Below are 26,270 nucleotides of genomic sequence, written 5' to 3' on the forward strand. Positions count from 1 at the left end.
GTGAACAATGAAAAATCGCATCACATTTTTTTTTACGCTATCGTCCTATTCTGCGATGCAGGACAAATACCGGTCGCAAGCATGTTTTCGGAGCAGCAGGACACCGTGGCGATCAGCACATGGTTGAAAAGATGGATTGGATCTGGGGCCAAATTTCCGAGAGAAGTCGTAAGTAATTATATCCATAAAACGACCAGCTGGGCAGGACTTATATTTCCATATGCTTGTCTTGGGAAAGTATGTAGCTAAACCAAGGCCTTTCCTGGGACTTCCCAGGAACTTAAAATAAAAATTTTCAAAATAGTATATCGAAGAAAATTATCACCATTCGATACAAGCAACTTGATCTTGAATCGTGTAAATCCAAATTTTCATTAAACTAATTTAAAAAAGTTTATAGAGTTTAAAATTTGCGATGTTTTCAGTTATATTAATAATGTTGGCTTTGCCACCTTTTATTACAATTTCAAATAATTTATAAAAAATAAAAAATTTTTCATTCCAACTTGGAGTAATATGATTCTGACTTTTAATGATTATACGAAAAATTCTGAATCCAATGTCAACTGTTCAATGTGATAAGTCACGAACATTAAGAACTATTTTTAGTTATTTTGTACTTTCGAACCTAAACTTGTAGTAGTTATATTTTGAATATGAATAACATAATAGAAACTTAAAACATTATACACAAAACAATACACAAATTTTGTAATTATTTTGAATTTTTTAACCGCAAGTTTAAGTAATTACACTAAAAAATGCAAAAAAAAAAAAATAAGATCATCAGCAAGTTTCGGAAAAAGTGGTAGTTTTCAACTCGAATATTAGTGATTCGATTAAAAATTCAAGAAATCGAACAAAAAATCTAGAAATTATTAACAAAAGCTCGAATTCATAGTTATATTGAACTTGTCGCTGATCCGAAATGTGATGTCATTGAATTCTCAATTATATAAATGAAAATAACGTTTCAAAATGCTAGAATGCAGTAATTGTAAATGCAAAATGCTAGAAACAAATATATTTCATATCAGAAGAATTGTCTTTTGAGGTCCTGGAAGTTCTTAAGGAGTTTTACATGTTCTTTTAACAAAACTTTTTCGTCAAATCAGATCTAGACAAAAAAATACCGAGTGTCACACCCTAGCGCGTATGCAATGTATAATACTTATAAACCTATTTATTGTTATGCAATACAAATAAATTTATTGTATTCTCTAAGTATCAATCCAGGAAAAAAAGTCGAAAAAGTGAATTGTAGAACACCGTAGTATTTAGAGCAATGTGAAAAAAACTCCTTTACTATTAGTTTTGAATTTTCATGGATATAATCATGAAAAATCAGGTTCATCATTTTTTAAAATATATGATAAAACGAATCGATGGATATTGGTCAAATATTATGACGGAAAATTAAAGTTAATAGATTGTTCATCCAAAACGAAAGATAAGAAAAGACAAGAGAAAATATCTCCCTCAGAATGTCCAATTGCAAATGATGCTGTTGACGATAAATGTGAGCGAAAGAGAAATTCTTCAGAATTGAGCGAGAAAGATGAACCCTTTGAAGAAGCTACTATGAATGGTGCAAATTTGGAAAGAAGTACTTTTGATGGACCCTCGTTTGAAGATGTAAGCCGAATTTCATCGGCTTGTGTAGCTTGCAAAAATGGAAACTACCCTTCAGGAGCACATATATGCATCTTGTGCAAATCGAAGGTACATGTGCTGCCAGGTTGCTCTGTTGGAGTAGAAGAAGAAGAAGAGGGCTATGGGGAAAGAAGACTTTGCACCCAATGTTTCGACAGTTCTTCGAAAGAAGCTAGAATTGCTTTCAGAGATGTTGAAAATTGGCGAGGCTTAGGACAAGCACAGAAGAAAAGTCGACGGGGTTTATATTTGAATGGCCTCGAACAAGAAGATATCCAATCGATCGACAACAATACATCAAAAACGTGCAAAATGCCGATTCTCAAAAATGGGAGCGATCCGAATCTGGGCTTGGTTACTATAGAAAGTACGAAATTTTCATTGAAAAACACATGTGCTTTTGACAGTATCTTTCAAATTCTGCTAGCAGGAGTTGCTGATCATGATGAAGTAAAAAATTGTGTACAAGATAACGCACATTTCAATCCATTGTTCGAAATGATCACAGAAGCAGCAAGGTCCAAAATTCAAAGCAAAACTTATCGAAGCAGAGCTGAAATTCTGTTGAAATTTTTCAAAAAAACACCAAAGAAAAATTGCATCGAAGAAATTTTTTGCCAATGCAACGTAGTTTCTTTAGGAAACTTTTTATTCTCATCCACACCGAGCTATCAAGAAATTTCCATTTGCCCAGCTGGATGTCCACCGAGAATAACATCACTTCCTTCAATCACAATCACTGGCAAAGAAATTCACCTGCCTCTTGGAAGGGTTATTGAAGATCACATAGTGATTCCAGGCGTCTCATGTAAACAAACTGGATGTAGAGAGGAAGAAAACAATCAAATTCACGAAATAGGTAAAAATTTACGAAAATTATAAATGTCACATCCTATACGAATTATTCAATGACTTCAATTAATGTAACATCGTCAATACACATTTAACCAAAGCGCTTAATTCGCAGCATTAAAAAAATGTATTCTTGCACATTTTTTTCTGCATAACTTTGCTTATTAATGTCCAAATTTTGAAATCTTCAACAAACTTTATCTGAGCATCCGAACGAAAGTCACTTATATCTGTAAATTTAAAAAAGTCATTCTGATTATAAGTTTTTTATCTATACCAATTTTCCACACTGTCCTAAAATTCCTTACCAATTTTAAAGAGTTCAAAAATTCAAATTTTTTAGAAACGCAAAATTTTTGGTAAAATTACTTAGTTTCGTCTAACCACTAGGACCAAAAGTTTAATTTTATCGAAAACTATATCATGAAACGTTGAAATGTTCATAAATCTTGATTTTAAAGAAACATTTTATACAAAATAAAAGTATGTTCCAGAATTACTCACGTTTTTCTAGAATTTTGGTTCAATTAAAGTCACATTATTACTAGAGCTTCATTTGCAGAATTTTAAATTTATAACTTTCAGAGAGACCACGCGAGATTTTTTAAGATCCATGAAAGCACTCATAAAACTTATTGATTTTGACGTATAATGCTACTCATGTTTTTACAGGAAAGATTGTAATGGTTGGCCTTGATTGCGACGAAAACATGACAATCGAATCCATTCCGAAGTCGTTCGAGTGCCCAAAAACAGGACAGGAATACGGTTTTCTTGGCGCAGTTCTCTATCAAGGGCCAACTGTTATGACAAGAAGAATTTCAGCAATCGGACATTACGTGGCGCTGACAAAAAGAGGACAGAAGTGGACGATATACGACGATCTTCATCAAAAATCAACTTCTGTAATGAAGACTGTTCGCGTGAAGCCGGAGTTGATTTTTTATTTTAAGAAATAACAATTGAGACGATGTAAAATAAAAATGTTTTGAAATCGATAAACTAGTTGTTGTACATTAAAGATATTAAACAAACCATCATTTTTAAAGTCAAATAAGTGACTATGAACAGACGAACATTCGGAACATTAGCATTTTTAATTGCTGAAATAACAAGCTTCATAGTAATGCTTCCTCAACAACCATGTGAACTTGGCGAAAATGAATAGACTTGATATTTTAATTTTGAAGAACGTTAGGTTTTCTCTTATTTCAATTAGGTTTCGACAGTTGCAACTAGTTTATTGCCTTATCATCAAAAAACGATAATTTTTTACAACTACGTTCTTCTATCAATTTTGTAAAAAATTTTTTCATAAACGTAGATTTTTTGAGGTTGATAACACATTTGCAAGTTTCTGTTACACCATGTTGATGCCAACTGAGAGAAAATGAATATTGAAAATATCGGACGCCTGGTAAGTGCACTGCCTTTTTACAGTTCCGTAATAGTCAATAGATCCTGTTACTTCCCGGAAAAACAAATAAACTCCACATCGAATGCAAATGAAAATATGTATTGAGGTCTTTGGTTCGATACGAAGTTAAGCAATTTTTCCCAGCAATCACGAAATTGCATTATTTTTAGCGATACTGTTGAACTGGGATATATAAAATTATAAATAAATCATGAATAAAACAAGATGAGCGGTTCATTTTTCTTGAAAAATTAAATAACTTCTAAAGTAGTAATGAAAATAGAGCGTAAAACAATTATGAATGATTGATTTTCCTAATTTTCATTAGACTAAGTTGCTATCAACTGAATGAAACATCAAAATAAAAAAATTGAATGACCGTTTAATTATTTTCAATCAATATAAATCAGCGGTTAATTTATAGCATCAAAAAATCATTCAATAGTAACGATACACCAGTTCTTTATTTTTGATCAGCTACGTTTAAAACGGCACAGTCGAACATCACCCAGCGAAAAAATTATGTAGTGGTAAATTATGTTTCTTTAACAATTAATTGCATGTTGATAAGCAGCTGATCATACAGTGGTTCGAAAATCAACCTCGCATCATATGTAAACGATTTTTAGAGCTGCTCCGAAAACTCGCTGTCATTTCAGAGGAGTGAAATTGAAAAAGGGCAAAAAAATTCCAAAAATCCCTGAATAGAGTACAGACTTTCACGATTAATTAACTGTTGATCAATAGCAGTGTTTAGGCGTGAAGCAATCATCCATTATAATTTTTAGAATTGACGGTTGGCTGAGTTTACGTCAACATAGTGAAATGCCGTAATAGTATATTACATTACTAGGACAGTAAAGTCATCATGCACGAGTGTGAGGGTTGTGATCCGAGGCGAAGCCGAGGAACATAATCACACGAGTAGGAAAATGACTTTACGTCCGAGTAATGTACGATATTTCACAGTACGAGTACGTTATGAGCGTCTTCGTACCGTGAAACGGTAGCGTTATGACGCTCATAATGCTACTAGTACTGTAAAAAATAAAATTAAATGAGGATCAACTTTTTCTTTTTACAATTGAAGAAAGGTCTTCCTTAGCGTCAACCAAGCGATTATTGGAAACGAAATAATAATTTTGAAAATTTTTTTTCTTTGAATTGATCTCAACTTAGCAGAACCTCACATTAGAACAAACCGAATAGGCAAGAAATTTTTTTTCTAATAATAGGACGATTAATTAACATTTAGATCATAGCATATCGGTCAAGCTTTAATTACAAATAAAATACAAATTTAGAAAATTTTAGTCCCACGCAGTTAGTATTAACTTAGAGAAATATAGCATACAACATAATAAAAGGGCGAGTAATCTTTTTTGTCATGATTGCTTAAGTGTTAATTCCGATCATTGATCAAGCAATTTGTTAAAACGATGAATGTACTTATTAAAAAAAATTTTGGATTCATAAGTGAATATCAACTCAGCGAGGCAACGCATTTGAAAAAACTATATAAGGAGTAAACTTTGTTCTTTCCTGAATACTTAGCAATTAAGTAACAGCGTCAGGAAAGTATAAAACAAAAAATAATAATTTCATTCACAATTTTTTATAGCTGAGATGATGTCAACTTAGCAAAACATTGCCTAACAAAACCTTAATGAGCGGTTAAATTTTGTTCTTCACGATCAATTTACAGTTAATTCATAGTGTGGATCAAGCTCTATGCGGAAACGAAATTCATATTTTACACATTTTTGTATCGCTAAGTTGATCATAACTTTGCGAAACCTTGAAAAAATAAAAACTACAAAAGCGGTAAAATTCCTTTCTTCACGATTAATTCACGGTTAATTCATAGCATCGCACGAGCCGTAACTGGCAACGAAATGGATATTTTTTAAATTTTTGTTCCGTTAAGTTGACGTCAACTTAGCGAAACATCGTATAAAAAAAAAACTTAATAAATTATTAAATTTTTTTTATCACGATTAAATTACGGTTAATTCATAGAACCGATCAAGCTTGAACTGGCAACGAAATTCATATTTTACACATTTTGGTATCACTAAGTTGATAATAACTTTGCGAAACATTGAAAAAATGAAAACTACATAAGCGGTAAAATTTCTTCCTTCACGATTAATTCACGGTTAATTCATAGCATCGAACAAGCCGTAACTGGCAACGAAATAGATATTTTTTAAATTTTTGTTCCGTTAAGTTGACGTCAACAAAGCGAAACATCATACGAAAAAAAAACCTAATAAATTATTGAATTTTTTTTCACGATTTATTCACGGTTAATTCATTGAACCCATCAAGTTGTAAGTGGCAACGAAATTCATATTTTACACACTTTGGTATCGCTAAATTAATAATAACTTTGCGAAACATTGAAAAAATGAAAACTGCATGAGCGGTAAAATTTCTTTCTTCACGATTAATTCACGGTTAATTCATAGCATCGAACAAGCCGTAACTGGCAACGAAATAAACATTTTTTAAATGTTTGTTCTGCCAAGTTGACGTCAACTTAGCGAAACATCGTATAAAAAAAAAACCTAATAAATTATTAAATTTTTTTTTCACGATTAAATTACGGTTAATTCATAGAACCGATCAAGCTTGAACTGGCAACGAAATTCATATTTTACACATTTTGGTATCACTAAGTTGATAATAACTTTGCGAAACATTGCAAAAATGAAAACTACATAAGCGGTAAAATTTCTTCCTTCACGATTAATTCACGGTTAATTCATAGCATCGAACGAGCCGTAACTGGCAACGAAATGGATATTTTTTAAATTTTTGTTCCGTTAAGTTGACGTCAACTTAGCGAAACATCATATAAAAAAAAACTTAATAAATTATTGAATTTTTTTTTTCACGATTTATTCACGGTTAATTCATAGAACCCATCAAGCTGTAAGTGGCAACGAAATTCATATTTTACACACTTTGGTATCGCTAAATTAATAATAACTTTGCGAAACATTGAAAACTGCATGAGCGGTAAAATTTCTTTCTTCACGATTAATTCACGGTTAATTCATAGCATCGAACAAGCCGTAACTGGCAACGAAATAAACATTTTTCAAATGTTTGTTCTGCCAAGTTGACGTCAACTTAGCGAAACATCATATAAAAAAAAAACTTAATAAATTATTAAATTTTTTTTTTCACGATTAAATTACGGTTAATTCATAGAACCGATCAAGCTTGAACTGGCAACGAAATTCATATTTTACACATTTTGGTATCGCTAAGTTGATAATAACTTCGCGAGATATTGAAAAAATAAAAACTACATAAGCGGTAAAATTTCTTTCTTCACGATTAATTCACAGTTAATTCATAGCATCGAACAAGCCGTAACTGGCAACGAAATAAACATTTTTTAAATGTTTGTTCCGCCAAGTTGACGTCAACTTAGCGGAACTTCGCATAAAAAAAAAACTTAATAAGTTATTGAATTTATTTCTTCACGATTAATTTACGGTTTATTCGTAGCGTCGATTAAGCTATAAGCGAAAACGAAAAACCATTTTTTTAAATTTTCGTTCCACCGAGTTGACACCAACTTGTCGAAACATATAAAGAATAAAAACTACATAAGTGGTGAAATTTCTTTCTTCACGATTAATTTACGGTTAATTCATAGAATCGAACAAGCCGTAACTGGCAACAAAATACCTATTTTTTAAATTTTTGTTCCGCTAAGTTGACGTCAACCTAGCGAAACATCGCATAAAAAAAAACTTAATAAATTATTGAATTTTTTTCTTCACGATTAATTAACGGTTAAATAATAGCGTCGATTGAGATATAAGCGGGAACGAAATACTAATTTTTTAAATAAGTGTTTCGCTAAGTTGACGTCAACTTAGCGAAACATCGCATAAAAAAAAAGTTAATGAGCGGTAAATTTTTTTTTTCACGATTAATTAGCGGTTAATTAACGGCTAATTATAGAATATTTCAAACTTGAAAATTTCAAAAGTGTTTCGTTAAGTTTATGTACATAAAATTTACGGTCGCTATGATAACCACAATAATTATGATACCTAAGAATAACTATGATTTTTGTATAAAAAGACACAGTACCTATCTAATGTACTTTACAGAATTGAAATTGGACTATTTAAGCGGCCTCAGGAATATTTTAAAATTATAAACAATTTTTCGGCTAATAAACAAATAGAATATCTCGGGAAATAGTAAATTAAATTAAATCATAAGAACGATATTGGAAAAAAAATGGCAGGACGCTTCTTTTAAAAGAAAAAACGTTTAATTGTGATGAGTGGTTCATGAGATAAAATCGGTCAAAGTTTACCAGCATTTACGGCAAAGATATAAACACTAGGATCATAACTTTCGAACCATCACCTTTTTATTTTTTTCATCTTTCTCCACACCAATTTTCATATTTTTAAAATACTCATAACATATTATTATTATAATAAAAACTACCGATATTACGAGTGAAAATTGCCAAAAATAGCAAAATTCCAATCAAAAATTAGGTTGGAGAAAATATAATCTCAAAAGTTCTAAATCGGTATACGTTAAAAAAATGCATTTTCTCGGCTTCCCATGGAGCCATTTTCTTCATTCTTTTTTTAATACCAAGTAACTCGAATAGAGCCATCTAACTAACGTATTATTAAATGTCAAACTTGCTTTTGTTTTGTTATAATAGATTAATTTATTTATAAGAAAAGAAAACTAATACATATTTTTTCCAGTTGTAGACTGTTTTTAGATAAACTTACTACAAGTGTACCTTTTAACGTTAAAAACACAAATATTCTCATTTGAAAGCTGTATAATTATTTAAACAATCTTTATTTAAACAAATTAAAAATTTTTGTTATAATAAATAAATTAATTTATTATAACAAAACAAAAGCAACTTTGACATTTAATAATGCGTTAGTTAGATGGCTCTACTTGAGTTGCTTGGGAATAAAAAAGAATGAAGAAAATTGCTCCATGGGAAGCCGAGAAAATGCATTTTTTTAACGTATACCGATTTTGAACTTTGAGATTACATTTTCTCCAACCTAATTTTTGATTGGAATTTTGCTATTTTTGGTAATTTTCACTCGTATAATATCGATAGTTTTTATTATAATAATATATGTTATGAGTAGTTTAAAGATATGAAAATTCTTGTGGAGAAATAGGACCGAAATAAAAAGGTGACAGTTCGAAAATTATGATCCTATTGTTTCTATCTTTGCCGTAAATACCGGTCAACTTTGACCGGTTATATCTCAGGAACCACTAATCACTATTAAACGTTTTTTCTTTTAAAAGAAGCGCCTGCCGCTTTTTTTCTAATACCGTTCTCATGATTTAATTTAATTTAATATTTCCCAAAATATTCTATTGGTTTATAAGCCAAAAAATTGTTTATAATTTTAAAATATTCCTGAGGCCGCTTAAATAGTCCAATTTCAATTCTGTAAAGTACATTAGATAGGTACAGTGTCTTTTTATACAAAAATCATAGTTATTCTCACGTAACATAATTATTGTGGTTATTATAGCGACCGTAAATTTTTAATTAACAATTCAATTGTTACTAAACTGTTCATTCAATTTCCATCGACTTCTGGAACTATAATCTATACGAAAGGAGCTTTTATACTACCAAGTTATTTAATTATTGATAAACAGTTACTTATCTAAAATTTTAGTTTGAAAATTAAAGATTTTGTTGGAAAAACCCGCATTTTCCGGGAAAAATTTTCGTCAAAGTAAATAAGGAAAAGTAAGCCTCTATGCAGAATTTAATTACGGTGAATTTTTATGTGGGTGTTTTGGTGTAACGTTAAAATCTTTTGAGTTATAGAACAAAAATTGAAAAAACACGATTTTCGGGCGCCATTTTGTTTATAAAAAAACCTATCTGCGGACTTTGCATACCTATTAGTATAAGAGCTGTGAGACATTTTTGAGTAGGTATTTTAGGCAACCTGAAAATTTATCAGGTGATTCTTCCATGATAGCCGAATACAAAAATGCCGGTCTGGCTGAAGAGTAGCGGTTATTTTCCCCAAAAATCCCCCCCAAATTAAAAAAGAGGGTACAAATTGTTATTACAAAAAATATCATTGACGTGACTTTAAGTAAATTTAAATAATCAAATATAAAGGAAATAATCAGGCCAGGCGATTTGAGGGCGATTTTAACTCTCCAAGATACTTTCATGGGCGCCCCAGGATTATTTTCAGGGGGTGCATCTGAACTTCAGAAGATTTCATCTGAATCTGTACATACTGTTAACGAGTATAAAATATACAACTATACATGCATAGCTATGTACATTCCTTCCCGACAGGGAGGTGCAATTTTTATTTTGACAGGGTATTTTTTAATATTAAAAATAAATATTCTAAAAAAGACAGGATTTTTTGGTGAAATCTTCCAACTGCCAGCCGATCAAATTACACGTGCATGTAAATGAAAAGCGCTATAGGTAAGCAGCAGTGTGAGAAGGAGCGTATACCGATAGCTGTTTGCGTTCTCTGTTGTAGCTGAGTGAGTCCATTCGCTCGAGAAAAATAACGTGACCTGACGATTCCCATGTTGTTGTGCCTCGAAACGTTAAAGTAATTATTATATACTATAGTTTTTTAAATAAATTTTTATTAATTTTGCAAATATAATAGAGAAAGACAAATTTATTATTATAAATATAGGTACAGGTAGAAAAGTATAAAACTATAAACTAAATTAATTCTGTGTCCGAATCTTGTATTTCTTCTTCAAACTCCTCATCTGAGCTTAGATATTCATTCTCTTCTTCTTCGTCAGACTAGTTAATTAGTGATTAATTAATTGAGTTGGCTACGTATTCTCTGTCCTTTTATATGGAGTCGAAGCCTGGACAATCACGGGCGCATCTGAAAAAAACTTGCCATTGTTAAGATGTGGTGTTATCGAATAATGTAAAAAATATCATGGACACAACACGTAACAAACACGGAAACATACGAAAAGATGAAAAAGGTAAAAGAACTACACTATGAAGGAAAGAAAAATGAGCTACTTTGGTCATATACTAAGAAATAAAAAACGTGATGTGATTGGTTATATAAGGAAAAGTGCAAGAAAAATTTAAAGTAGTGGAGTGTAAAAACAACAATAGAACTCTTCAGAATCGCTGCACACAGAATAAAATGGGCCGTGATGATCGCCATTGTCATGAAAGGATGAGACACACAAAGAAGCAGAAGATTGAGTTAACTAAAAAAAAGATTTCAGTTATAAAAAGAACATGTATATAAGCTTACCTTCAGCCATATATCTGAAATTCTCTTTGGTTCTCTGATGAACTATAGCATCATAAACTGATTGAGGCAAACAATCTCCCTCAAACCAATTAAAATCTAAGTTATCCATATTTAGGATCAATCCATTTCCGTTAGGTGTTAAGGAACTGGGGACTTGCAAATCTGCGTTTCGCCAAATGCTCGTGATATACTGAGTTCTTACCAGATGTTGTCTCAATTCGGCTTTGGACGGAGGCAAAGTAGATGGATCACACTTTTTCAATATTTTCTTAAAAAGCTCATTTTTCTTATTAGACTTATAATTTCGGCAGAATGTTTGAAATCGTGCTGTGTTTAATAAATTTTTTGTACCATAAATTTCGCACACAAATTCTTCCAAAGTTTCGAAAAATTCATCGCGCGTACCGGTAACGTGGGCAACTCCAAGATCCGCTAATGCTTTCTGATAAATTAAATTTTTTGTTAATAATTTAAACGGTCTAATCTTCCGCTTTTGGAAAAACATATAATCACATCCAGTTAATGCGTGGAAAGCAGGCAAACTCGTACATAAAGATGGCTCTAATCCCGTATGTAGCTTCGTTATATTTATGTACCTTTTAGAATTACCAGTACCATACTCCATAAAAATCTCCAGATCGTCACTTTGGAGATGATCCATGTTTCCAAGCATAATTCATACACCATACACCAAAGAATATTTATTTTTAATATTAAAAAATACCCTGTTAAAAGAACAATTGCACCTCCCTGTCCGGAAAGAATGTATATGCATGAATAGTTGTATATTTTATACTCGTTAACAGTATGTACAGATTCAGATGAAATCTTCTGAATTTCAGATGCACCCCCTGAAAATAATCCTGGGGCGCCCATGCAAGTATCTTGCAGAGTTAAAATCGCCCTCAAATCGCCTGTCTTGTTTATTTTCTTTATATTTGAATATTTAAATTTACTTTAAAGTCACGTCAATGATATTTTTTGTAATAACAATTTTTCCCCTTTTTTTAATTTTGGGGGGGAATTTTGGGGAAAATAACCGCTACCCTCCAGCCAGACCGGCATTTTTGTATTAGGCTATCATGGAAGAGTCACCTGTAAAATTTTCAGGTTGCCTAAAATACCTACTCAAAAATGTCTCACAGCTCTTGGACCATATATTATTAATACTATATAGAATCATAACATTCGATCCCAGCAATAAAATTGCTGGTAAATAACTTTTCCCAAAAATAGCCTATCCTCCGATAATCTGCCCAGACTATAATACAGAACTTCGTTATCAGTTGTGTTGTATGGAGCTCGACTAGTACTAAAAGCAATTTTCTACATTTTTTAACAGGTTTGGTGTTCTAAACTATGTAGGTACATAAAAACTTCTGGTGAAACTACACAAGGATATACAAAAAATTTTAAGGCCGGCTCTGCAAGATTATGGACTGTAATACATTTGCTGGTATAATAAAATAAAACTCATATCTGGAACACGAAAATAAAGAAAGTAGGATATGGTAGGTGGATGTGTAATCGTCTATTTAAAGATCATTTGCGAAATTATAGTGTTATAGTTTTCCAACGAGATACTCTCGTCCACAAAATTGAACTTGCAGATGTTATGAATAAATAAAATAAGTATAGATATTTAAAAAAAAATTGTTTTATGATAAGTTGTTTAGGTCTAGCTAGAGTGTCATATCGTAATTGAATTTGGAAATTTAAGTAGAAATTACAGTTCTTTAACCTCACAGTTATATTTAGAGCATTATTGCATACTAAAAATTTGGCAACATTTATTCCAACGAGTTCGAGGTGAAATTGACAAGGATTTTATCATCTTTCTTATTTTTCTATATCTATTACTTATGCGTATAATAATAAACCAATGACTTGAATATTTATGTCGGTCATAGTTTAAAGATTTTAAATTCTAGGTATGCTGATGGTAACACAGAGCAAACAGCCAGGAAAACGTAGACCAAATAAAAAGCGGCCTCAAGAGGAATAAAAAAATTAAATTATCAGTTTTAAAAGTTGCATCAAAGATTCTGAAGTCTACAACTTGCGAGTTCAGAGATAATTTGGAACTGCAAGCAATATCTTATTTAAGCAACCGGCAAAGCAAAACAAATACGTGTATTATGGGTGCCACATCCCAAAGGAATTACTAGTTTTTCTTATAATATCGATAAAGAAGTGAGAAATCAAGTACAAAAAGCAAATAGATTGGCAGGATATCTCAATAACACTATATGGCAAAACCGACATATTAATACTGAGATGAAGTTAAGAATTTATAAAGCCAGTGTAAGACCAATAATGACATATGCATCAGAAACAAGACCCGATATAGCCACAACACAGAGAGTATTGGAAACGGCAGAGATGAGAGTACTGAGAAGAATTACAGGAAATACGCTGAGAGATCGAAAAAGGAGTTAAGACATTAGCAGAATGGGGGAGACGCGTGTAGTCAAAATAGCAAGAGATAAATCAATAATCGGTAGAAGAAGTATCGGCCGACCGCGCAAAAGATGGAGTGACAACCTTCCATAGAGGTATCAATCCGCCAATGAACAAGCAGAATTTCTTATAAATAGGCAGAAGAAGAAGATATTGCATATAGTCTTCCTAAAGAAGAAGCTAATATTCCTATTATCCGACCAGAACCATTCTGGAGTATCTAGACCAAATAGTAGAAGACGATCGAAAATGGAAAAAGCAACTTAGTGTAGCCTACTGAGGAATTACTTCAGGCCAAAAGAAAGTAGGAAGGTTATTACAGACTTCTGTCGTAAATGAGAAAACTGAACTCCTCCGATATTGAGAAAACTAAACTCAAAGCAATCACAAGTATTTCCCTCACTGGACATTGTCATTCAGATATTAGAGAGATATCGCAAAGGCTAACGTTAATACAGTGTCAAGACGTAAATAACGGTTAACGGTCTATTTCAACACAGGCATAAAGAGAGTTATCGTAAATGTTCAGGGGTGGGACTTAACGTTATTATGACAACCGACGTTTGAGATTAAATGCAACCTAGAAATTAATATTGAGGAATACTGTAATTGTTTCTTTATTGAAAAATGAATTTGGATATTGAGCAGGTTGACATGTATTTTAATTTTAATGATTTAACCAACAATAAATATAAATAATCAATATAAAAATAATATAAAATATCTGAATAACTAATATCCTAAGCACAAAAATTAGTCTATTGTAGACAAAATAAGAACACACGTATTTCTCAACACAGGAAACAAGATGATTCACAGTTTTTAGTTTATAAAATTTGTATTCTATAAATTATTTTTTTGTTTCATCACAAATGTCAAATTAGCGTTAACGCTATTACCGTCCCTTATTTCGACCTAAATAGCGGGATACGTTATCCGGTATTAGCGTAACATTCACATTGCGCTTGCGTACATGTCAAAATAGCGTACCTATTCCGCTATTTGTGCGGTAAAAATGCCTTTGCAATAGAGAGTTTTTAAGCCCCTTATTTCAGCAACGTTAAACGTTATACGCTATTCTGCTCATGCGCATTAACTGAAAAATAACGTATTACCTTATTAGCGGATAAGGTGTCTCCTTATTTAGGTAGAAATAAGGTTCACGTTATAAAGGGATAACGTAATTGTAAGATTGCCAAATGGCATATATCTAAATCATAAAAAACGAACAAAAAGTCATATGAGCTGAACCAGAGACAACTAGAATAAAAAATATAGTAACGATGTATAAAATTGTAATCAAAATTTGTTTTAAAAAAAACTATCAGGTAATAAACATATTATAATATAATTGAATATAATCTGCTTGGCAACCCTGGTAGAATAATTCTAAATTACACCATTTCTTGAGAAATCTGACACTTGATTGAATTGTCTTGTTAAACTTAGGATGGATGTTTTGTGTTCCTAAAGTAGTAAATTGTCTTTGGTGAACGTCTTAATACATTTTCTTCCATTATGGCAAATAATTCAATAAAATAAGTTATACACACAGTTATAGCCTTAGACAAGGAAAAAAGAGAGGACGGGTAACACTCATTTAACACAAACGTTCCAAAAGTGAAGCCAGTTTTTGGTTTGTTTGTCACCAAAAACATGGCGGTCACGTCAAAAATAACAATGGGTTACCAGTGGTGGGTGTTCGTTGAAGGTTAAAATTTCATAAAAAATAAAGTAAATCATCATCTAAAATTCGTAATAAAACATATCTATGTATTGAAACATATGTACGTAATATGAGCAACTTAATAAAACATTTACCGTACACAAATTCTTCATTTCAAATACATTTCATGTTTTTATTTTAAATACTCAATGCATAACAATACCCCAAAGATACGTCGATGATCAAAATCTCTGGTGTCGGTTTGGCTTCACTTTTGGTCATAGGATTACTCGTCCTCTCTCTTTCCTTGTCTAAGGTTATAGCACACAACTGCCGTTTTCTAGGTTACATTTGCCAAATGTCAATTCTCGTTAATCTGTGTGTGTATTTTCTGAAGGGTTTCAAAATCTATTTTAAGAAAATACGTTATTCCTTATTTATCACTCATTGCGCATGACAAGTATAACGTTTTACGTTTAACGTACGTCAAAAAGTAGAGGGTCTAAAATCTCTCTAATATCTCTTTATTTTCTCTCTAAACTAGGCAAAGTGAAGGTAGCAACATACAGATTCTGTGAAAATGCAGATGAAACATATTGTATAAATTATGTAGTTTAATTTTAAAGTTTTGAAATTGGGCACGTGATTATAAATAACAAGATTCATATTAGTCTTACAATAACTTAAGCTACGCCACTGTATATATAAAACAATTTTTCTATTGATATTATATTGATACGACACGATTTGTTGTATCTTGGATCTATTTACATTTGAAAAAGTAAGTGTAAATTTGTAAGAATGCTGTTTTTGTGAAGCGAGAAAAAAATACAGTTGAATTTACTGCTTTATCACTAACACATTCATCTTCTTGTAATAATAAAACAATTGCATTAATACCAATAATCAATCATAATTATAAAATAAAGTTAAATAACCCAGTCAAAATAAAAACAAGCCGTTGGACTTCGTAAGTCCTAGGTTTTCACCGACCGTGACCGGAAGTATAACAAAGAGTCGATATTTGAACTCTTCGTGTAACCGTGCTTCGGTTGGTATACGATTTCACTAATTTTGAGTCATTTTTGCCAAACTTTCGGTCATAAATTTTTATACATTGCACTACTATACTGTGCACTCACCAGTGAATAAAGTGGTGTCTGGAGCCTCAGGAGGCTGAGACCCCGGAAGCCCTGAAGATGACGTCAGAGTGGACGTCGAAAGCTCAACTCTGTGAATATCGGCGCGGTTCAACCTGGAAACCTGGTTTAATTTTAATATTAATTATTCTTGTATTAATATTGATTTTACCTTTAAGTTTATTTGAACTTATCGCGAATAAACCATTCCGAACTGGATTAAAAAATTAAAAAAAAAAACGCTAAGACTCAGCAGAAACGATTTTTATATACAGTGCGCTGGAATAAGTGTTCCCCCTTATTAACTTATTTATTTTTAGAACATAAGTAAAACGCTTGGACAGGTCGATTTTTAAAATAATCATAGTATATTATGGCATCAATGTTTCGAACTTTATGCGATCCCTCTTCAGGTGACAGACACAACTTTGATTTTTTTAAATGGGAAAGTACATAATGTGTTACCTCATTTAAAAGCTTTTGAAATACTGATTATAAAAATGTATAATACTTTAATCCTTTTTGAGAGCGTAGGCGCAAAATTTCGGTCGAATTATTTTGAAATGCGTTCATTTTTTTCGAATTCTGAAAAAACTAATAAGTATTTTTGAAAAATTTAAACACAGAATGAAAGATTACCGAGGGTCTAAAATCCCTGAGAATTTCTACTATAATGTTTATTTTAATAAGTTACAGGGGTGAAAAGAAGAGAAAATTGAGTGATTTTTGAGGAATTTTAATTCAAAATATAATTCAAAAGAAACTTTTTGATTATTCTAAGGGACTTTCGGTCCTCGGTAATAATCTAATCTTTCATTCTGCGTTTAAATTTTTCAAAACTACTTATTAGTTTTCTCAGGATTAGAAAAAAATGAACGCATTTAACAAGAATTCGACCGAAATTTTGCGCCTACGCTCTCAAAAGGGATAAAAGTATTATACATTTTTACAGTTGAGTCCCTGAATCTTTATCCGTGCGTCATCATTTAAAGCATACGAAATAAGTCGATGATAAGTCGGAAATTGAAATTTACTAAACGCAACAGCAAGTGACAGTAAGTGACTTGCTGTTGCGTTTAGTAAATTTCAATTTCCGACTTATCATCGACTTATTTCGTATGCTTTACATGATGACGCACGGGTAAAGATTCAGAGACTCAACTGTATAATCAGTATTTTAAAAGCTTTTAAATGAAGTGTCACATGATGTACTTTCCCATTTAAAAAAAAATCAAAGTTATGCCTGAAGAGGAATCGAGTAAAGTTCGAAACATTGATGCCATAATAATATACTATGATTATTTTAAAATCGACTTGTGCGAGCGTTTTGCTTATGTACTAAAAATAAAGAAGTTAATAGGGGGAAAATAGCAGGGGTATTCCAGTGCACTGTATAAATATGTGCTTTTTAAATATAAATTTAAATGTACCGGATGATTCACGCAAGCCTAGCATAGTCAATGAGCTTTATTTTTAATCGATTTAAAAGCTCCTTAGGAACCGAATCTCAATGAACTATATCATTTATATTATGAATACTACACGGTGAAATTTTTAAATTATACTGTGTGGAAACCACTTATGGAATAAAATTATTTGCATCATAATTTTATAATATGTATTAACAAACGCTGGAACACTTCAATTTATAAATGGAAATGTGCTCTTTTTAAACATACAAATTTAAATGTGCAGAGATTCGCGCAAGTTTAGCATAGTCCATCATCTTTATTTTTAGTGGAACGCCCCGTAGATTTTTATGTTTTTAAAAGCTCCTTAACGACCCGATCTTAACAAACTGTAGTATGCAGGGTATATAATGAATAAAATAAAAGGTAACATTTGGAAATTATGTATAATTTTCATCAAGAAATTAAATACAAAACCCAATATATTAATACTTAGTTTAGAAAATCCATGTCTCCATTTAGCTAATTTTAAAAAATATACCATTATTTAAAGTGCGATAAATAATTAATTTTAAAATTTTATGACGAAAATGATACATAATTTCAAAATTTTACCTTGTATTATTATTTATACCTAATTGTCTATTAGTAATAGATCCTACATAATGTAGCTCTTTGAGATCATGTTGATAAGGAACTTTTAAAAACATAAAAATTAGACTTGCTTGCGTGATAGGTCTGGATCCCGCGTATGAAAAAAAAGTTGATTAATAGTAAGCTGATAATTTGTTATTAGTAGCTTAAGAGGAAACAGTAGCGATCAACAGGTAGCGAAAACGCGTTCCAAGATTGCGGCTGTAATTTTGAATATTTTTTCGAGATATTTGGCACACGTATTCGTAATATAATAAAGAATGGCGGTACAGAGCCCAATTTGAAAAATATATTAATATGTGGAAATTACTCTGTAATTAAATACAATTTTGAAAAAAAAGGGGGCCTGTACCGCCATTAAGAACAAAAAAATACACTTTCTTCAAATAAACTTTTTTATCCGATGCCTAGAGTTTGTGTCATTTTGGAACTACTAATGAAATAAAAAATTTTAGTAGTTCCAAAATGACAAAAAATCTAGGCATCGGATAAAAAAGTTTATTTGAAGAAAGTGTATTTTTTTGTTCTTCTTAATGGCGGTACAGGCTTGTTTTTTTAAAATTGTATTTAATTACAGAGTAATTTCCACATATTAATATATTTTTAAATTGGGCTCTGTACCGCCATTCTTTATTATATTACGAATACGTGTGCCAAATATCTCGAAAAAATATTCAAAATTACAGCCGCAATCTTGAAACGCGTTTTGGCTACCTGTTGATAGCTACTGTATCACCTTAAGGGTGTCTATAGTCCGTCCCACCTTGACTTTACAGTATAGGGAACATAGGCACTCAGTCATTATGAGAGTTTTAGCGCGGTGATGCCAATTTTATCAAAATGAATTAATAATCGAACATTAGAGAGATTCAATTAAAACTGTTTAAGAAATATAATCTATAATTTTAGGATTCGTATGTGTTTAAGTTTACTTGATATACTACACTTACTAAGCATATGATCCTAAAATTGTAGATTGCCTTTCTAAAACAATTTTAATTTAATATGTCTAATGTTCGATCACAAATTCTTTTTGATAAAATCGGCATCACCGCGCTAAAAACTCTCATAAGGAGTGCATTGTCTATGTTCCCTATACTGTAAAGTCAAGGTGGGACGGACATTAGTCGGATAAACTTTGATATATGGGAACACTGGAACAGGGGCAGTTTTAATTGTGGAACAGGTTAAAAATTTGGAACGGTCAGACCACGAAAACGGCACATTTATTTTGTCCGACAGAACAGACTTAAACTCTCCGAACAGAGATTAAACTCTCATACAAAAATCAGACTGCTATTTATCATCTGTCATAATTCCTGTCATTTGATATATTCTACATGTTCCACTCATTAAAACGCCCATTTGGTGATAAATAGCAGTCAGATTTTTGCATGAGAGTTTAATCTCTGTTCGGAGAGTTTAAGTCTGTTCTGTCGGACAAAATACATGTGTCGTTTTCGTGGTCTGACCGTTCCAAATTTTTAACCTGTTCCACAATTAAAACTTCCCCTGTTCCAGTGTTCCCATATATCAAAGTTTGTCCGACTAGACACCCTTAAGCTATTAACAAATTATCAGCTTGCTATTAATCAACTTTTTTTTCATACGCGGGATCCAGACCTATGAATCACTCCGTAAATTTAAATTTATAAATAACGATCATTTAAATTTAAAAGTTGACTTGTACCAGCGGTTTTTGTAATTTTCTAAAATAAGGACACAAACAATAATTTTATGATATATAAGTGGTTTCCACTTCTATTTGTTTGTCTAAAAATTCCAAACCAACTATATTATAGATAGGTAAACTATTAGAAAAATGTACCTATAATTTAATTAGTAAAGTAATGCGAGGTCCAGACTAAGCAGACAAATCTCGATAAAAAGAAACACTCATGTTTTAGGACACAGTAGCAGCAAATCAAATATATTTTTGGCTCATATTTGTTGTTGTTTTCGAATCCAAATAGTTTTGCAAGTTTCGCCTGAAGTTGATATATTATCAAAGATTTTTTTCTATGTCTATGTATTCTTCGAGAAGTTGTCGGCGCAGTGAGACCGGCGCCGGCGCTGTGTTGAATTGCAAGACCCATGGGATCTATCAAATTTTCGGAATGATCGGCGGACATGCTTAGAAATTAGAATTTTTAAAACGAATCTCACCACTTAAACCAATATCATAGTTAGTCCAGGGAGCACCTGTTTTGAGATGGACGTTGAGAGGTGACTCAAATTTTTTTGCAGAAATTGCTTGAAAATAACTCAAATACATAATAATATTTTAGTTATCCTCCCACTTAAATCCTCCCATTTAAATAATCAAAATGTCAAAATATGAAGGAAAAATTAGATTTTTTATTGGTTTTTTTGATTATAACTTTAAAATTATTCATTTCTGAGAAAAGTTGTACTGACATAAAAGTTGCGTAATTAAATTTTCTACAATATAGAATTGGTTAAAAATTTAAAAAATAGTCACCCTTGTTGCAAAATAGTAATAATTGCGAAAAAAAACATACAAAAACAAGTATCCGCATTTTACGTTTTTCAACCATTTCTGCTACACTTAGGACCTTCATATTTTACCCAGAAAAACTTTATGATATAGTAAAACAACACTGTAAATTTCATTAAGATCGGTTTAATAGATTTTGCAAAATAAATTTTGCAATCGAGCTTTCGCAAAAGAAATTCATTTTTTTTTAATGTTGCAGGACTGAAAATAAAGCAGATAGCAAGTTGATTTTTTTTGCTTATAGAAGTGTACTGTACCTTTCATTTGCAATTTGCAAAATTAAAATAGAGTAATTACCACGGCGTCAGGAAATTTTTTAAATAAACATTAATTTTTGGTGCTACGCGCAGGACAGCGGTGTTCGATTCACACAAGTTGATTTCCACCAAAATTTCTTCCAATCTTTATCTAATATATTATTTTCTTACTCTATATTTTGTTGGATTTTAATATTTTAATTCCACAAAAATCAAACTAATTTGATTATTGTTTTTGAAATATTGTTTAAACAATTGCATATGTTTAAAAATAATAAACTTTTATTTAAAGTTTAAAAAAAGTGCTATTTCAAATGATAGAGTATGTGTTTTTATTTTGCAATACACAAATTTATTTATTTATATCGAAATGTAATAAAAATTAAAATGTATCAATCATTATCAAAGTTCATTGGAATGCCCAATCAGAGCAAACTATCTGCTGTCCTGCGCGTAGCACCAATAATTAATGTTTATTTAAAAAATTCCTGACGCGCGCCGTGGTAATTAATCTATTTTAATTTTGCAAATTGCAAATGAAAGGTATAGTACCTACACTTCTATACGCAAAAAAAAATTAACTTGCAATCTGCTTTATTTTCAGTCCTGTAACATTTTGAAAAAATGAATTTTTTTTGTGAAAGCTGAAAGCTAAAATTTATATTGCAAAATCTATTGAACCGATCTTAATTAAATTTACAGTATTGTTTTACTGTATCATAAAGTTTTTCTGGGTGAAATAATATGAAGGTCCTATGTGTAGCATAAATGGTTGAAAAACGTAAAATGCGAATACTTGTTTTTGTATGGTTTTTTCGAAAATATTGCTATTTTGCAACAAGGGTGACTATTTCTAAATTTTTAACCAATTCTATATTGTAGGAAATTTACTTACACAACTTTTATGTCGGTACAACTTTTCTCGGAAATGAATAATTTTAAAGTTATAATCAAAAAACGAAGAAAAAAATCGAATTTTTCCTTCATTTTTTGACATTTTGATTATTTAAACAATGTTCCGGACCTTTTTGAGAGGGAGGACAACTCAACTATTATTATTTGAATTATTTTCAAGCAATTTCTGCAAAAAAATTTGAGTCACCTCTCAACGTCCAAATGTACTAATATTTTTACAGATGCGCCCTGGTCTAAGCACGGAATCAATATATTTCGATTCGTAGTCAAATTATCTATGATTTATACCATCTTTATACCATCAACTATAGGTAATACCTCTATATAGGTACCTATAGGTACTATGAAAAGGCAAAACTGATGTTGAGAATCAATTATTATTTCGGATCAGTATGGAAATACAACTAGATGGACATCTAGTCGAGCTTTTAGGGAATTTTAGATAGAGAAATCTTTAACCTAACAATGTCCATCAGCAATATACCTACTTACGGGCGATTTCATAATAAAGTTAAAATGTACTTTTAAATTTAAGTTGGTACCTTTACAATGCAATTCCTATGGGTAAATGTCAACTTTAAAGTGAACTTTAGTTAATGCAGTTAATGTTCACTTTAAGTTGATTATGAAACCGGGCGTTTGTAATGACATATAAAAACTAACAAAAAAAAATGAATTTCCAGTGAATGGTAAAATATGTACTGAAAATAAGAGAAATAGAACTTTTAATATAGTTGTACTGTACATGATACAAACTTGAAACGTTTAGGCAACATAAACCGACAAATAAATGCTGGATCAAAACATCAAACAAAGCAATATGTCTTAGTACTAAGACACACGTTATTTGACACAATACAAAATAGGAAGAAAAAGAAATTGAAGCCAAGGAAAAGGTATGATGAAAGATTAAAAAAAAATTAGAAAAAAAACCAAGTGCTAGATGAAAATATATAAAAAAATATAGGTATGTACTGGTAATAACTCCAAAATCTTGTGAAGGTAGGAAGTAAAATAAAATGGACAGTTTTTAAAGATTTTTCATCAAATCCAAGGTTATAGAGATAGAATCCGTTGAGTAATAAAGTTCAAAAGGAAAAATCAATATAATTATAAATATAACCCTCTATAAAAATGATAAACCTAATGCGCATGCGTTTGAAAATTAGTGGCAAAATTTACAAATCAAAATTAGTGAAATATCTATTTATATATTTTTCTGTAAAACAGTTTTTCCTGATAATACCGAACATTATTATTGCTATAAACATTAAAAAAAAAGAGTCAACAAATTCGTATACATGTTATAAATACATAAAATCTAGGTACTTACATGTCAGAGTTCTTTTTGCTCTTCCTATCAATCCTTTAATAGAAAGTCTTTGGTAATCAGGATCTCTTCCTTCTAAATTTTTTAATGTATCCAATGCCTTATCTTTATCCTTAAATCCTAGTCCAGGAACTGTATCAGGTTTGTTTTCGGACATTATTACTCTTTATAAAAAAGCCGCTACACGAGGTTTAAAATAATAAGTGGATAGTGCTTGATTAACCAGCAATTGATAGCAACTATCATACAACTCGATCTAACGACTTCCTCTAACTGAGTTGGTTGTTTCTAATTTAAATTCAGAAGTTAGGAATACGTTTGTTACCTACTACTACTAAATTCGATAATTTTATTGTGGTATATGTGAAGCGGCACACACAGTCAGTTACTAAGACCCGCTCCTGTTAGTAGAAACAGCTTTAACCTTCGGACGATTTGTAAGCCAGTTTAGGTGAAATTTTGTGAAATAAATCTGGCAATTACAGAGATAAGTTAAAAAAAGAGTGTGTGTACTTTGTACGTACGTAAGAAGTTATACTTCTATTTTTATGATTTCAACGAAACAAATATATTTTAATCATTTTAATTGTATTTTTATTTAAATGTTAAATTAATAATACCTGCCTGTTAAAATAATAACACTGCTTGGGGGGTAATTGCGGGGTGTATCGAGTAGCTCCGTGGTTACCACAGCCGGTCCCAAGCCCGGTTAAAATGTGGAGGGTGATTGGCAAGGTTAGCAACCTACCAATCATAAAAACGAATACTGCTCAAAGAAACAATGTGAAGCCTCGGAAACAGATTGATAATATGAAGACGACTACGGCAAGCATTAAGGACACGAGAAAAACCTCCAAAACCCAGATGAGAATAACCACTTGGAACATCAGATCGCTCATCATTAGAGATCAAGAAATAACCCAAGAGCTAGAAGAGAAAAAAATAGATATATGCGCTCTACAGGAGACCAAAAAAAAAGGAAAAGACTAGTCAAAATTATGCTAATCTACAGTGAAGTAGCAAAAGAAAACAGGGCCAAACAGGGTGTAGCCTTACTAATACACCAAAGATACTAAAATAACATCAAAGAGTGTCAATATACATCAGAAAGGATTATCACAGCAAAAATAAGAATGGAGAAGGAAGACTTGAAACTTGAACATCATCGGAGTATACGGTCCAGAAAATAGTAAGCCTAAAACAACAAGGGAAATATTTTATGATCAATTGCAACAAGTAGTAGATCAAGTTAGAGCAGGAAAGTTGATAATACTGGGGGATTTTAACGCTCGAATAAGCAAACAAGTAATAACCGGAATTAAACAAAACAATGAGAATGTCAAAAACGAAAATGGAGAACTGATGATAAACTTCTGCACGAATAACGAACTTCGAATAAACAACACCTTTTTTGACCACAAAGACCAACACAAATATACATTCAATAATACCCGTGGACAAAGATCTATGATAGAATATGTTGTAACTAACAGAGATATACATCCATCAAAAATAATCGACCTAAGATGCCTCAACTCAGCAGATGTAGGTAGTGACCACAGCCTAGTATTATGTAAAATTAGAATCACCATGCGAATGAATGATGAACGATGGCCAAAACAGACTTTAAACTATGTTCCATGGAATAGAAGAAGGAGAGGAAGACTAGCACTGGATTGGAGAGAAGAAATCAGAGGAATAATGAGAGATAGAGCCATAAATGAGGAAGAATGGACCGACCGAAAAAGGTGGAGATCGAAATGCGGGATGCGGTAGAGGCTGTAGGACCCCCGTAGATATATATAAAATCACCATGAAATACTTCACATCTAAGAGAGTGGCACCAACACAAACAAAAATCAAAGAAGAAGGACTAAATACGGATTCCACGGAATACTTATACAGAAAAAGAATATCAGAGAAGATTGCTGATAATGAAATTATCAGGGGAAAACTCAAAAGTAACATAATTAACGCAGCAACAGAATCATTGGAGAGAGGAAAGTAACGAATACCAATATATCAAAAAAGAAAACCCCATGGTTTCGAGAGGAAGTGAAGATAAAATGTGAAAAAAAAGAAAGCCTTTTTACAATACATACAACCACTATAAACGATTTAGAAACGAAACAAACACTTTAGTCAGACAAATAAAAAGGGAACACTGGGAGAGCTTCTCAAAACAGATGGAACATGACTTCTACGGAATACAAAAGGAAATATGGAGAATGATCAGAGGACAAAGAAAAGAGATGAACGAACTAATAAAAACGAAACACATTCAGAAGGAAACTTGGGCAGATTATTTTTGATCTCTGTTTGCTAAAGATAACGATAACGAACCACCAACACCTGAACTGACAACAAACGAAGAAATAAATATTGAAAAAGCAGAGGTAACAGAAGCATTAAGGAAATTAAAAAATAGATAATCTCCAGGAGAGGACAGAATATCGAATGAAATCCTAAAGTACGGAGGACAAGATCTGTCCAAACAACTATTAAAACTAATCCAAAAAATAGTAGAACAAAACAGAATACCACAGGAATGGAGATCAAGCATATATTTCTAATACCTCTCTTCAAAAAGGGAGAAAAATCGGACCCGGAGAATTACAGAGGAATTAATTTATTAAACACAACACTAAAATTAACGACCAAAGTGATAACAAAAACAAACTAAA

The 26,270-nt window shown here is 31.6% G+C and overlaps 1 protein-coding gene across 1 annotated transcript in view; it reads right to left on the reverse strand.

Moving 5' to 3' along the window:
- Positions 1-23,977, reverse strand: part of LOC126878769 (uncharacterized) — a 36,101-nt gene extending 12,124 nt beyond the window's left edge. Inside the window, exon 1 of the mRNA XM_050641664.1 lies at positions 23,590-23,977. Within this exon, the coding sequence (XP_050497621.1) occupies positions 23,590-23,743 (154 nt within the window). The 5' untranslated portion in view covers positions 23,744-23,977. The remainder of the gene's footprint in view (positions 1-23,589) is intronic.
- Between the last annotated feature and the right edge of the window lie 2,293 nt (positions 23,978-26,270).

Source organism: Diabrotica virgifera, chromosome 1 (assembly GCF_917563875.1).
Source record: "Diabrotica virgifera virgifera chromosome 1, PGI_DIABVI_V3a".
Lineage (NCBI taxonomy): Eukaryota > Metazoa > Arthropoda > Insecta > Coleoptera > Chrysomelidae > Diabrotica > Diabrotica virgifera.